This window comes from Malaclemys terrapin, chromosome 6 (assembly GCF_027887155.1).
Source record: "Malaclemys terrapin pileata isolate rMalTer1 chromosome 6, rMalTer1.hap1, whole genome shotgun sequence".
In the NCBI taxonomy this organism is placed as follows: Eukaryota; Metazoa; Chordata; order Testudines; family Emydidae; genus Malaclemys; species Malaclemys terrapin.
The window spans coordinates 29,092,493-29,107,246 of NC_071510.1; the positions used below are offsets into that span (position 1 = coordinate 29,092,493).

The 14,754-nt window shown below is 38.5% G+C and overlaps 1 protein-coding gene across 6 annotated transcripts in view; it reads right to left on the reverse strand.

The window, feature by feature from the left end:
* Positions 1 to 3,016: 3,016 nt before the first annotated feature.
* BNC2 (basonuclin 2) overlaps positions 3,017 to 14,754 on the reverse strand; it is a 401,509-nt gene continuing 389,771 nt past the window's right edge. For 4 of the 6 annotated variants that reach the window (XM_054032367.1, XM_054032365.1, XM_054032369.1 and 1 more), the window contains one exon: positions 3,017 to 6,477. In XM_054032367.1, coding sequence (XP_053888342.1) covers positions 5,817 to 6,477 — 661 coding nt within the window. In that variant the 3' untranslated portion in view covers positions 3,017 to 5,816. Of the gene's footprint in view, positions 6,478 to 8,978; positions 9,010 to 14,635; positions 14,680 to 14,754 lie in introns of those variants that run through there. The other 2 variants (XM_054032370.1, XM_054032371.1) reach the window with 2 other exon arrangements.

Below are 14,754 nucleotides of genomic sequence, written 5' to 3' on the forward strand. Positions count from 1 at the left end.
AATGATGGTAGGACCAGGAAACAAGCTATAATGAGGAGAATTATGTAAAGACCTAAAAAAATAATAATAATGATACTGATGCATGGGAGTCACTTTGTCATTCTGCCACAGACCTTTTATAGGGAGCGATAATGCTGGATGCCAAGACACAAGCTATGGGACTGGAGCAGACTTGTACCTTTGCGAACACATGGGTGAAGGGTTCAGGCCACCATATGATGTAGCTCTGTGTGGAAATCAAAAAAATTGGGCATAGAAAAAAGTTCATTTCATATTCATTGGGCGGGGAGCAGCTCATCATAGGGTGACAGGGGATAAGCTGATCCTTGTCTAACAAAGTAGCACTAAAGTCACTGTTTTGTTGTGTTACTATAGCAGCAAAGTGGTGACACAAGAAAAACAAAAAACAAAAACCCTGACACGCACCAGCTGCCATCATGCATCTGCCACTCACCTTCTCCCCACAGAGAACTCCAGCTGCTTTCTTGCACCTACTTCAGAGAACTTTTCACCTTTTCTTCAAATAAAAAAACCATTCTGTTAATATACCTAAACAAAGAGAAGTAAAGAAAACAGTCTTTGGGGGTCAGGGGAAAGAATGCTTCTATTTTTTATTTCAACAAATAATTGGCATTTAAAATGTAAAGGAGCATGTGTACATTTCTAGAACAAACATTTTCCTCTCCAAAAACAGTGAAAAATCTTCTGGGAATTTGTTGAGTGGAGGCAAATGTATTTCTCAAAAGATGTCCTGTATGTTTAAGATAGTTGATGTCCCATATACTACTGCTAAAATCTGGTCCAACTCAAGTCCTTAGATTTTTAACCCCCTCAGACTTACTGAAGGAAAGTGTATTTTGGAATTCAAAACGTGATCTCTCATTTTGTGGATGGTCCTTATCTTTGGAATGGCTCAAACAAAATCTTGATCACTATACAAACAACTGTGTTGGATACTTAATTATATTTAATACGTTAGATAAAACCCAGACAGACAGGGTAAACTCAGACAGACAGGGTCATGCAGGCCCCCTTCCAGCATTAAATATATTGGACCTGATTCTGAGCTGAGCTCTTGTGATGCCCAGGCACATACTTTGCATGTTGGGGCATGACCTGACTTCTTTCCCTGATCAGTTCCTTTTTTGGGGATGTGGGAGGGGGGAAATGGGAGCAGGGACATTTACATTCTTCTGGAATGGGTGGAGGAGATGGAGTTTTACTTCTACAAGAGAAAGAAAGAAAATATGTGAATTGTACACAGAACAAGTGCAGTCCGCAATTTCCAAATTGAAAGTGTCTAATTTTCCCTGGGAAATAGTCAATTTTTATGAGCAGGGTTCCTGAAAAACATTTTAGAGGGTTTTTTTTTTTTTTTTTTAGAGCAATGTGTAAGTGCTAAATAGGCATCTTAGCCTAAACCTTCCACAACTGATTACATTCAGTTGTGACCAAGTGCTTGCAGTACATGTTCATTATTACAAGGTAACCATGCTGCCTGCTGTAGTTTTAGTGTTGGGTGGGTTTTGCATTATCAACCTCTTTTTCATGGGGCAGGAGGGAGAGTTAAAATCTCAGCCATTTCAACATCTATCAGGCTGAGACATAGTTCACAGATATGATCTAAATATGGTAATCTGTGTAATAATACTTCATACTTATGTTCACTCTTTACAAACAACTAATTAGTCCTCACAACACCCCTGCGAGGGAAGTAGTATTATTTATTATCCCCATATTCACAGATGAGTGAAGTGAATTCCCCAAGACCAAAGCAGGCAGACAGAGTGCCAAAACTCAGGAGTTCCTGGCTTCTGCTTTTCAACCACACTGCCTCTCTCTAGACTGGTTTAGTACCAGGGATTCAGAAGGAACATAGTATTTATCTGGTATCACATGCTTTCTTTAAAAAAAACAAAACCAAACCAAAGAAGCCGTCGCAGCAGCACACAAGCTCCAGACAAGAAGTGGCTCTCTTTAAAGAAGGAGGTTTAGCATGCAGTTAGTCCTCACCATGGAATAAACCCTTTTGATATTTACAAAAAATACATCTATTTTGAAACAAACAAAATATCAAGGTAACTTAGCACACATGCTCACTAACTACCAGAACATAACTTTTTCAGATGGAGCAACTTCTCCTTGAAATGAGTAAACTGAAGTGTTTCCTTTTCCTCCTCCCCCACCATGTCAATTTAGCTCGTGTGAAAGGTGCAGGATTGGCAGTCTTGGAAACTGAAGAGCTAGTCACAGAACTACAGCATGGGCAGGAGTGCAAGCTTCCCCACCTCAGTCCTGACCTGGAGAGAGAAGTAGGTTCAGCCTCTATACTCATTCAATCCATGGTCTCTGCTAAGAATGCCCGCTAATGCCAGCTACAGTGTTTTTTCCCCCCATGATGTCCACTAGACAATGGATTAAGACCAAACTCATTTTTATGCAAGCCACTGATATGCCTTGGGATTTGGGATTTTTACAAAATTTCAAACAATGCGAGTTTTATCACAGGAATATTGCTGACGACTTTGGACTCTTAGTGAGCTGCATGGGGGCAGGGGGAGGAATCTTCCATTCAATTCAATAGGAGTTTAAGTGTCCTCACAAAACCAACCACTGTCATAAGCCATCACAAGTGTTGGGGGAATACATTAATTACGTCTAGATATGGCAGCATGTAAGATCCTCTCCAAGCAGTGGGAGGGTGATACTGAAGAATGCTGAGCTGTTCTATAAACAGTCATCTTCTCCTACAATGCCTAAACACAATGGGGGACTAGTTTAGGATGTTGTGACAACAGGACCGCAGAGCTTTAAAAAAAAACTTTCGGAGGTTTGTCTCTGATCCGTTATACTCTTCTAACATGCTGTTTCATTTTGTGTAATAAACAGACATTTTCTGTGTAATTCATTTGCTGAATTGATCTGCTGATGATGTTTAACTTTCCAAACTAGTTTACCAAAACCATTTGACCTTTAGCAGAAACAGAGTAAAATGAGAATGCAGAACAGTGATTCATCCAGTAAAGAATTATTTATATACCTCAAATGTGTTTTTCATTAAAAAAAGATATTTATTTATACCATACATACTTCAAAAACAGTGTTTTTCTGTAGATATTCAGTTATTTTTGTTTTGTCTTTCAAACTTTCCATCTTGCTTGATTCCTAATAGCTTAGGATTGTGACAGGAGTGCAGTACAGATAACACTACAAAGGTTCATATGTTGAGAAGAATTCACCTTTACTGTTCTAACTTCCCTCTTTCAAAAGCATACTGGACATGTACAAACATAAAACAGAGCAGATCTCTTCTCTTAATTTGACGAGGAAAAATATTTAAGAATTTGGGGAAAAGTGAAAAAATGTAAAATAATAAGTCAGCAAAAACTGCTTAGGATTTTGCTGTACATATTTCTTGTCTGACACACTGGACTTTTCATATAGTTTCTATGGAATCCACAGATGTTTTCAGTCTTTTCTCACTGTACATTACTAAAGAGTGACCAGAAGCTCATTTTAAATAACACATCCTATAGAAACATGGTTTCAGTCTCTTTTGAAGGATTTTTTTTTTTAATTAATTTTATTTTCTACAAATGGAAACACTGCATTATCTGTTGAGTCTCACTTTTGGAATACTGAAATGTACAATGAATCCCAAAGGGAAAGGATCCACATAAACCGTTTCCTCTGGCAAATTTAACAGGAGTGAGTGCTCATGTGGACAAAATGATCAAAATGCACAACAAATCAAAACAACCTGAAGCTGAAACAAAGGAGCATTTCTGACTCTCAGCGTAACAAGAGAAATGTTCGAGGCCATTAAATACAGAAAAGGAATACATTGTCTTTAAGTGAGCATTGTATGCTGAAATATTCCTTGGCTTAAAAAAAAGTCTATAACACACACCCTAATGGTTTTGGCTGTAGGCTGAACTTAAGTAAATATCATCATTCAGTCAGTATGTTGTGGTAGCTTAGGCTGCCAGTGCGGTTTACCAGCTCAAGCACCATGTGTAAACACCGGAAACAAAAAAAGATTCGGAGGGCAGCCTCTCCCTCAGTCTCTTTCAACTGCTTGTTCCCTTTCTATCTCTCTTTCTCTCACTATCTTTCCTGGACTACTTTCATTCTTCTCTGATGATTCTTTTCATTCTTCTCTGATTCTTCTTTTACCATATGGGTAAAACACAAAACATTAACACAACTATAGTTTTGGTTTTGCCTCTAATTTATCCAAAGGGAAGGTAACCCAATAAAAAGTCCAGCACATGTTTTCAGTGCTTCTAAGTGCTTCTGCCATTAATGTCTTTCGTTTGCTTTTATAAAACATGCCTTAATCATACTACAGCACTTTCCACTGCAAATCAGACAACTTTACAGAACAACAGAGTTAAGACTTTTTTTTCCTTTCTTTCTTTCTTTCTTTTTTTTTTTTTTTAAGAACACAAAAGCCCAGGAATAAGGAGCACCAGAATGGATTCACTGTATCTAGCTTTGTTCTGCAGTAAGTAATTTCAGCATCTATATCCTGCAATATTATCCTTGCTCAACAGAGGAAATGCCTCCACTGATTCACACCACATAATTCTGTTTTCCTTTTATGCAATGTAACATATAAGAAATAAAGATGCACTGTTGATTCTAATAATATTTGACACTTGAAAAAAGCACCAAGTGTTCTTTATGTTTTTCTTCCCCTAGCATTTTTCTGTTAGCCAAAAACTCAGCCTCTGGTTACAGTGAGTAACTAGTTATATTTTCTTTTCTGAAAACTTGTGCAAAGTTGGCACTTTTGTATTAACACTAAACACTAATACTTTTTGTTTGGCATTCATGCCCCATACTGACCAGACCACTTTTATCTAAGTGTTTTTTTTTAAAGACACTTACTGAAAATATGGCAATAGTTTAGGGAAAAAAAAGCATGGATATTATTACACATCCCCTTGTAGTGTATGAAAAAAGTGCATGACTGGATTTATGTAATAGTACAAGACAAAAAAGCTGTATCAGATCAGGTACTGTAAAGCATGCCAGCCCTTCTGTATTACTTATATATAGCAGGTAGTTAAAACAAGACCGTGTTTCTTTTAAAAATGTGCATTAAAGCTAACATAAATTGAATAGAGCTAGCCAGCAAACTATTTTTTTCTGCATATCTAACAGCTGGATGTAACTGTAAAAATTAAAAAAAAAAAAAAAAAGAGAGAGTTAAACCACCATCAATACAATTGTTTTACATCATAGGCCTCTCAAGGCTCAATATATATACAAGTGTAACAGCCATGCTTAGTAGAAGTTTCTCCCAACGGCTTAAAGTACACAAAGACAACCAAGAAGTTCTCCCCCCCCACCCTCTTTTTGCTTCTTTGTATTTTGTTTTTTTGCAGGCAATAATCATGGGTAGAACAGTTTGTCTCTTTGGAGATGACCAAGAATTTCATAACAAAACTGGGGCTAATTGCAAGTTTTTGTGGTTTTTATTGAGGGTATTTTACCCCCAGTTAAAGATTCCATCCCTTCTTAACCTTCCCCTGTCCCCCATCCCAAACCCAACAAAGGAAAATGAAAACAAACAAACAGAAGCACCTGGTGTTTTTCTTTTGTTAAAAAAGAAAAATAGATATATATGTGTGTGTGTATATATATACACACATATATATATATATATCTGTGTGTGTGTGTGTATGTATGTGTATATATATACACATACATACACATACATACACACAGATATATATATAGACTGTATATGGCAGTTCAAACATGGTAGGCCCTCCGTGAGAGCTGGCATTTGCGTGTCCATCCTTAAACTAATCTACTGAAGTGAAGGGAATGTTTTTATGCAGGTTAGGGTTCTGACTGTGCCGATTTCGGCTGCGGACAGAGGAAAACATCATGTTGCACCCAGGGACTTTGCACTTGTGCATTTCTCGCAAGTGCACCGTTTTATAGTGCACCCTGAGGGTCCCCTTGTTGCTGTACATTTTGTGGCAAATGTTACACATTATCCCACCGTTGCTCATTGGAACATTGTTGAACATGAGGGATCCTGGAAGGTCGGAACCCATACCTACACCTATGGCAGGGGTGTCCATTTTGTGTGCAGATTCCCCACTGTCACTCGCCCCATCAACGTCATCCAGGAGAATCCCCTCATCACTGCCTGCATCAGATTCTCTTGAGGAATGGATACTGCTGCTAGACTGGATGCTGGAGGTGGTGCTCAGGTCTAGGACCATGTAGTCTTCAGACATGCCCCTTCCATACCCATTCATGTGGGAATCCTCAGTACCAGCTGGTGAGGAGGTGTCTTCCCTTACGTCAAGCCCCATTTGATGCTGGGTGCCATAGATCTTCACCAAAAATTCATCACGGAGGTCCTTACTAAGAGAGGGCTGAGAGGTGTCCAGTCCCATGTCATCCAGTTCTTTGGTCAACAGTTTACGGTGCAGGTTTATGTTAGCACTGTGCCTGGGAAAAGAAGAAGGAAGGGAAGAAAGAGAAAAAAAAATGTACAGTATTTTTCATTAAATGTATAGTTGCCAAGCATGAAACATACATTTCTGATTTAGCAATCATTTAAAATGCAAAGCTATTGTTGCCCCTGGTTTTTTGAAAATCCAATCATTCTTATAAGGGAGAGGAGGAATTTGTAACAAAATGACAAATACAAAACAAAGTAAACAAAAACCCTTTCCAACAAACAAACAAAAACATAACCCACCCTACTTTATTTTTTCTACTACCACCCATCATCATTAGCCTCAGCAGTGGCTGCAGCCTTTATGTTTCCGGTTGAAAGCATACTTCAGCCTAATAAACAATGTGACATACTGTTTTTGATTCTTGAAATGGGGTTTTCAGAAACAGTTATTCAAGGAAGAAAAAAAAAACCCCTGCAAAATCAAAAACCACAGTACAGGAGAAGCACAAGAGTAAGACAATGTGTAGTATGTAGTCACAGGTCCTGATTGTGATCTCACTAAAACTGGTGTAAATCACAAATCAAAGGAGTATAAGGGTGATCAGAATCAGGCCCAGATGAAAACACTTATGGGGATTAGGAGCACAAGTCCCAATGAAAGTCAATTTGGGCTTGTCTACAAAGTGTGGCAATGTACTTCAGAGGGATGTAAATTTAAGAGCTCTCTAAAGTGCTCTAAGTGCACTGTGTAGACCCTGCTGACAAACAAAGCACATTTATGTAGTACTGCTTCAAATGGGTCTATACCAGCGCACACTAGGTACCTTTTAGAGTGCCTCAGCAGCGTCTACACATAGGGAAGTTAGAACACAACATTTTAGAGCCTCTACAATTTACAGCCCTCTAGTGTTCACTGCTGCACGGTGAAGAAAAGCCACTAGATGTTTTTAAAAATCTCACCCAAAGTCATCTGGTCCATCCTCCTGTCAGAGCAGGGTTGTTGTTCTCCAAAGTATATTTCCTAGTGCTTGGTCCAGTGCAATTTGAAATGACTCAAGCAATAGAATTTCCAGTAAAAATTATGGATGAATGCACAGGGGCTTTGACGTCAATCCATGAAAACACTTAAGCACATGCTTAGCTTTAAGCATGAAATCAGTGGGACTATTCCAGAGTCTCTGGGAAAGCTCCAACTGACTTCAGTGGGCTTTGGATCAGGCCTCAAGAGCTTAAAGTTAAGCATGTTCTCAGGTGCTTTGCTGGATCAGGGTCTTATCTTCAAGAATTAAGGATCTATATATGCAGTGAAACGTAAGGCTTCATCTCAGTAATTGTGAAATATAGTCTCCTATTTGAAACATTGAATTTTACTCTCCATTTTTGATATAAGCCTTTTAGACAGTCTATAGATTTTAAGCACAGTAGAACTTCACTGATTTGCACAAATGACTGGAAAACTTTTAAAATTAGTGAGTAAACCAACAAACACGATAAAAATATCAAAACACTTCATCACAGAAAGTATGTTTGGTAAATGCTTCATTTTAATTACAATAATACAAAATAAAGTTTTAGTAATTATAAGACCTCACATTAGAGTACTCTGATTTTGAACCATTGCTGAGAAGTAGGATGAGATTGATATTTTGAGGGGAGAATGACTGGAATTTCAAATTTGTGAGTAAGAATTAGTGAAGTTCCACTGCTTAACATTTTCAGTTTGCAAACTAAGGACATGAATCCTACAATTTACAACATGCAGGCTCACCAGGTCTGCCTGCTCATTATAAATTGAAGATCAGAGTCTGAATGTGGGGAGGGAGAGAGAGAAAGAGAGAGAGAGGATTTATCAATGGAATAGCATAACACACAAAAAGATCAAAAGTACTGGATACAAAATTGGACAAGAGGGCACATAATGACCCAATGTTCTCTGTACTTTCGGGTCCTAGAGTAGCATCAAAAGAAAAAATTAAAAGTCAGGTATGGGCAGTATTTCCTAACTGGAAACTTCATTTTTAGAAAACCCACAAGAGCATATCTCTCAACCAGCTGAAGTCCCAAGTATGATACAGTGACTCAGTATGGGTCATAAGACAAATACTAATGCAGAAACATTAAAATGATGTGGGGTTAATTTATTTAATTTTCTATTAACTATTTCATGATTCATCATGTCTGTTGTACATAATTTACAGTGATAAACGTGAGAAGTTAGAGTAGAAAGGATCAAACCCATTCTCCTGCAAGTGAAGGTTACTGTTCTCAGACTGAGGATGGATCGGATGTCAAACTGATACTGCACTTCATTTTATTCCAACCAGATCTGCACAGGATGTAGGTAAATTTGGATCCAAAATGGAGCTCTCATAATGAGAGAGAGTTGAGAGGTATGTCCAAGGGTAAAGAAAAGTGGAAAGCATTTATTGTTCTATTCCCATGTGGGAAACACACTTTTCACAGAAGCAAATATAGTACTGTTGCTTTTCGTAGGCACAGAAGTGTATTATACACATTCCCACACTGCACTTATGAAGGCTGAGCTTACCTTGTGATAAGATCAGCTTTCTAATCTTTTGCTAAATCGAGATCACAAAAGAGAAAGAGAGAGAGAGAGAGAAAGAGAGAGAGAACAAATTCACATTCCAATCCAGACATACCTGGTTTAAAAAATAAACAAAATCTTAAAACGATAAAATACAGGTTAAAAAATGTGTGGACTGTGAGATCATTTTCTGTCAGCCATCAGCTCACTTACACTGCTGTCGTGGTGGATATTGGATCAGCCACACAATCCAAAATCATAAATCAAATTAGACAAAGCAAATTCACATCATCATCCACAAATGAGCTCTAAACAGATGCAAGCAGTGTGTACAGACATGAATGATAAACAGAAGTTGTCCCTATAGTCCCTGCTTCAACACAGTTGTTCCTTGCCTTTCCAGTGTCAGACGATAGATGACTCCAAGTGGAAGTTGCTAAGCATGGCATAGGAAATACTTACTGTGGAAGCCTATATATGCTGACAAGCGGCTATGGTATCACCAGAGTTATTGCATGAGTGTAAAAGCACAGCTGTGCTTATCAAAATAACAGCTAACTGCAAAATCCTGAAATGCTCTTCTGGATTTATTTCTTACCATTTCTCCTACTCCTTTCCCCAACCCGTGATTTCACACTAAAAAGAATATGGGAATGTGCTTCCATGTAAAACTGGCCAGGTTAACTTTAGCTGTCTGTCGTTTCTCACACATCTGCACTTACTATTTCCTCAATTTGCTGCTAGGAAAACAGCAACCAGATGTGTAGTGAAAATAATTTCAAAATTCATTGAATGAAGAGATAACAATAAATTAATATGGTTAAAAAGCATGCTCTGAGACCCCCAAATGGACATATGCCTTCCTGAGGATGATCTGTGAAAAGATGCAACCCCACTGATGCTATGATAGGGCAAGATGCCTCCCTGATTCAATTCTCACTTACAGCAGTGGCAATCAGTAATCTAATTAATCTATGTACCAGCCCTTAATATCTGTCAGCTAAACGATGTGCAGAAATGTGTGGACAAGTTCTGGCACTCTGTTCAGCAGTGTCCCTTTTCCGCTGTCAGCAGTACTGTTGGCTTTTCCTAATATAATTACATTGACTTTTATTCAATTAAGTGCCATCCCTAGCTTAAAAAACCCTCTACTTTATCAATAGATTCAGGTGTAATGCAATAATAAAGATGAACTCATGGCAGTGCATTAGCTCTGCTGTTCATAACTTCGGAACATAAGTTCATTCATAGCAGTCGATTTCCATTATGCAACCACAGTTCAAAGAATTGATTATTTTACATTCATTTCTTAATCTATTTCACTTGTGTTTAATAATCCTCCTAAATATCATATGCAAAAACATTCCACTAAGGATGGGAGGAGCGCACTGAGGGGAAAATCCTGCATTCATTTGGACATTGTGGGTTTGAAATTTTGTGTTGAAACCAAAGCCATAGAGGTTAAAGCTCCATTAGAATTTGGAATATTCTGTATTGAAGTTGCCAGCCACTCAGATTGTCGCGGGTGAATAATTGGTGGCATAGGAAAGGGGAGAAAATGAGTTCACATTACACTGGGAGATGATTCTACATTCCTTCCTTTTCCTGTCCAGTGCATTAAGAACATGGCAGTGTGCTGCAAGATCCCAACTCAGGACAGCACTTAAGAAGGTGCTTGAGTGGTGTCCTGAATAGAGATGCTTTCCTGAATGAGGGCCTTAGTGTTTCCAGAGCTTCAATGGCAAAGAAAGTCTCGTGACCCGGATGTCTGTGTGTATGTTGCAGTGTGCATGTATGGGTGAGGACGGCTGAGGATACAGGACCTGAGACAGAAGGAAAGTATGAAAGCAGAGAGGAGAGCCGATAGGAAGAGAGGCCTTGAAGAAACTAGCAGCATAAAGAGGGAGAAGGCCTGGAAGCAGGAAGGCAGTAGTATTAATAGCTAAAAGAGAGTGGGGCTTGGAAGCAAAACTGAGCGTGTTGAAAGCCATGGTGAAGGGCATTTTACAAATTCGGAATGTAGTGTATGAGCACAGGCAGTGCTCTGAAAGTACAGAGCATAAACAGAAAGAGAGAGGAAGGAATAAGCAGAGCCCTAAAATTGTCATCATCACCTCCTGTCTTCAATAGTGCAACTTCTTCCTCTTTGGCTTCCTCGTCACCTATATCACCCCTCACAAAGAAGCTGCTGCTATTTTTATCTTCCTTACCTGCAACTCGGATCACATCACTACCCCTTGCAAATCCCTCCAGTGGGTCCACCCCTTGCACCACATCCAGTTCAGGCTTCTTATCCTGACCTTCAAGATCCTTCACAACTCTGCCCCCTCTGCTTATCTACTCTCGACTCTTAGCATGTTAACCTCTGCTTCTGCAACATGCAAGCCTTTGAGTGCCACCTGTTTGACCGATCCTCCCCAAAGTACCTGTGCTTTCTTCCACATCACGACACACTTTTACTACAATGTCTGCAAAAAAGTGAACCATATCCATTGGCTAGGCTGAAAGGAAGTTTGGGATAGTTAGTATTTATTTATGAAATTACATAACTAAAATAAATACAAATGGCAAATGTATGTGTGTATAGAAAAATCATATATAAATTGGACATAGCAGATTTGTCTCTCTCTCCTTTCATCATCTGTATGCTCCTTGACTTCTTAGATAGCTTTTCAGGGCAGGGACAATGTTTGCTCCTACATTTGTACAGCACCTACATCAGGACCTTTGGGTGTTGCTATAACATAAATATTAAACAAAAGGAATTAGAAAGCTAAAGATCTGAAGAGAGAAATACAAGGTCAAAGAGCATCACTAAAGGACGGATACCAACCAATCGTAGAGATTGGGTCTACCCAATCTCAGGCAAGGAGGAAGAATGAGAGGTTGTGGACCTGAGATTTTAAAAAACATTTCTATACTAAAAAGTGTACATGTATCTGCTTAGCTAATAGACATTTCCATTTTGAATATTTTTTCCTTGTAAAAAGGGATTCCCCCCCCAAAAAAAGTTGTACAATGCTGTTTACAGTAGCAAAAGTGTTTTACCAAAGTTCTAATCATTTTATGAAGCCTATAATGGCTCTAGTTTTTTGGGGTAATTAATATTCTTCTTCCATACAGCTATTCATGAATTAGTCATATGGTGGGCAGAAGAGTGTGGACAAATTCTCACCAGAGGGAAATTCTGCAGTCTAAACTCAACCATCTTAAGAATGAATCAGTACCACTAAAATGATGATGATGATGATTATGGTAAAGATGAAATCTGTGGCTGCGGACAGGCAGGGGGGTTATCAGACTTCCCAATTCACCTTTTCCCTGTCAGACTGGAAGTTCTGTGACAACCCTCAGCTGTATTGACTATGGACAGTTATCTTATATGACTGTGATGCCACTTGGGGTAATTTTTTCCTTTCATTCTGAAATTCAGTAAAATATTCTTCCATAAATAAAATGCACTGTATGTTCCACCCCACCTACTACTACCCAGCTTCACTTGCGAGAGATGGACTATGCATCAACAAAAGAAAGGGGATTATAAGTCTAAGAAATATGGTCAATTAAATGCACATGCCATTTATACTGCTCATAAATCCAGTCTGGTACTCTTCAGCAGTTCCTTTCAACACTTGCCAGTGAGTCTGATTCTGTTAATTTACTATCTATTTGTTGGCAAGAAAAATGTAATGACTGCTTTATTTTAGTTTATTTATATTTAGTATGAATGTTTTTTTTTTTTTTTAAGCAAGAGGGAATTAATAATATAGGAGGAAATTCACCTTTGTGTAGAGGCTTGATACAAAGCCTATGCACCACTTAGGTGCAATCTAGGGGTGCCCATCTGCACTGGGACAAAGTTCACCCTTAATGGACATTTGAAGGTTGGGGAGATTGGATTGTGCAGCTTGGAAAGTGAATGCTCTTTTTATCCAAAAACTAGGTATTGTGAAAAGCCACCACCTAACTTCTTCAATGGAATCAGATGTTGCTCAGTAGCTTGCAGCACTGGGCCTTGACTCTTTGCACAGCTTTGCTTTAAATTACTGTAAGTGATCCCGACATTAAGTAACGTGATAAAAAAATATTTGTAGAGTTATTACATTAAAACACAACATAAAAAAATCCCTCTTGCTTCCAGGCAATAGTACTAATCAATCACTTATAACTAGAAAGCGGCTAATATTTTATTATGAAACCTGAAACCATACAACATTCAGCCGACATGGGGTTTCATTACTCCACCAAAACTCAGCACAGATTTGTCAGAATGTTTGCTATGATTTGCAAACACTTCCTAGAAGCTAGAGATAGAAATGAACTACCTGGTCATCCAGACCTTTTTTTTTTTTTTTTTTTTTTTTTTTTTTTTGCCAGTGCTATTCAACCCATCTCCCCTGAGGACATGTTCCTATGCCTTGTCATCCAAGCACTGAGATTTCCACTATTCCTTTAGGGCAGAGGTTTTCAAACTCTGGGGCGCACCTCCTTCGGAATGTTGGGGGGGGCAAGCAGCGACGCCAGGCAGCTTGGGCTTCAGACCCATGCAGTGGGGCTTGGGGAGGGAGCACCAAGTCCACCCCCGACTAAGCTCTTTTTGTCTGGGTTGAGCACGGAGAGACAACCAAAGTTTTTATCTCAAATGGGGGACTCAGCTCAAAAAGTTTGAAAACCACTGCTCTAGGGAAACTTTTTCCCATAGCTGCCTACAGCTCACTAGAATGTTTTTTCTGTTATTCAGCTTAAATTTTACCTTTGTACCACCCCATTTGTCCTAGTTATAGTCCCTTAGCCCACCATAAATAATTCCTCTCTCTCTTTGTTGGTGTGAACAAATATGGGCCAAATTCCATGTGGATCCTCTCTTTGCCCCAGAGGTTATAAATGAAGATTTATGGTTTTGTTTAAAAATTGGCAATTTCACGTGATTTTGATCCCAAACAAGGCAATAAGTTGTAGCTTTGCCTGAATTTCACTTTCAGTTTCCATGTTTATTTGAGCCTGAAATGCAAAACAAAGCCCAGAATATGTGAACATATGCTAAGCCAATTTTTTCTTTCTCAAAATCTCTGAACACTGAAAATGCTGAGTTTCATACAGCTAAAATCAAAGCACGAGAAGTAAAAACTTGGCTAAACATAACAGTGTACATAGTTATGAGAGAAGTTCTTTGCCTTAACTCTGATGTTTCTTTAAGAAGGAAGTAGTAACCATTTCCCCCTATTTAGTTTAAAAACGAATGAGAAAATAGTTCCTAGAACTTAGTTAGTATTGGAATCTGGTTAAGAAATGATTTTTCCATTTGCAGTTCTAATTTTCCTACTCTCTAAGTTGCTCTTCAATACCATCTGGCTGTCCTACGTATAAAAAAAAATCCCTCCATCCATCCAAGCCAACATAACATAGGTCTGAAAGACACTAACATCGTGGCTCCATTGAAGTCAAAGGTAAAACTCCCAATTAACTTCAATGGGGCCAGGATTTCACACAAATGTTTTCAGTTTTAAGCAGATTCTGTTTTCTTCTTATCTGATCGTGCTTAATGTGCCTTGGGTTTGGGTTTGATTTGTTTTGAAATAATGGCAATTTTAATATGAGCAGCCCGGGCAATAACATTGATTCTTGAGGCTTTAAATTGCATAGAATCTGAAAATATTAACCTTTCATAGGATGAAAATCCAAAAGGTAAAATACAGTTCAGCACCTATTAAAAAAAAAAAGTAAAGAAGTGCTTATTAAATGCAGGAAATGAAGGACAAGCAAGTTCTCGCAAATTAAA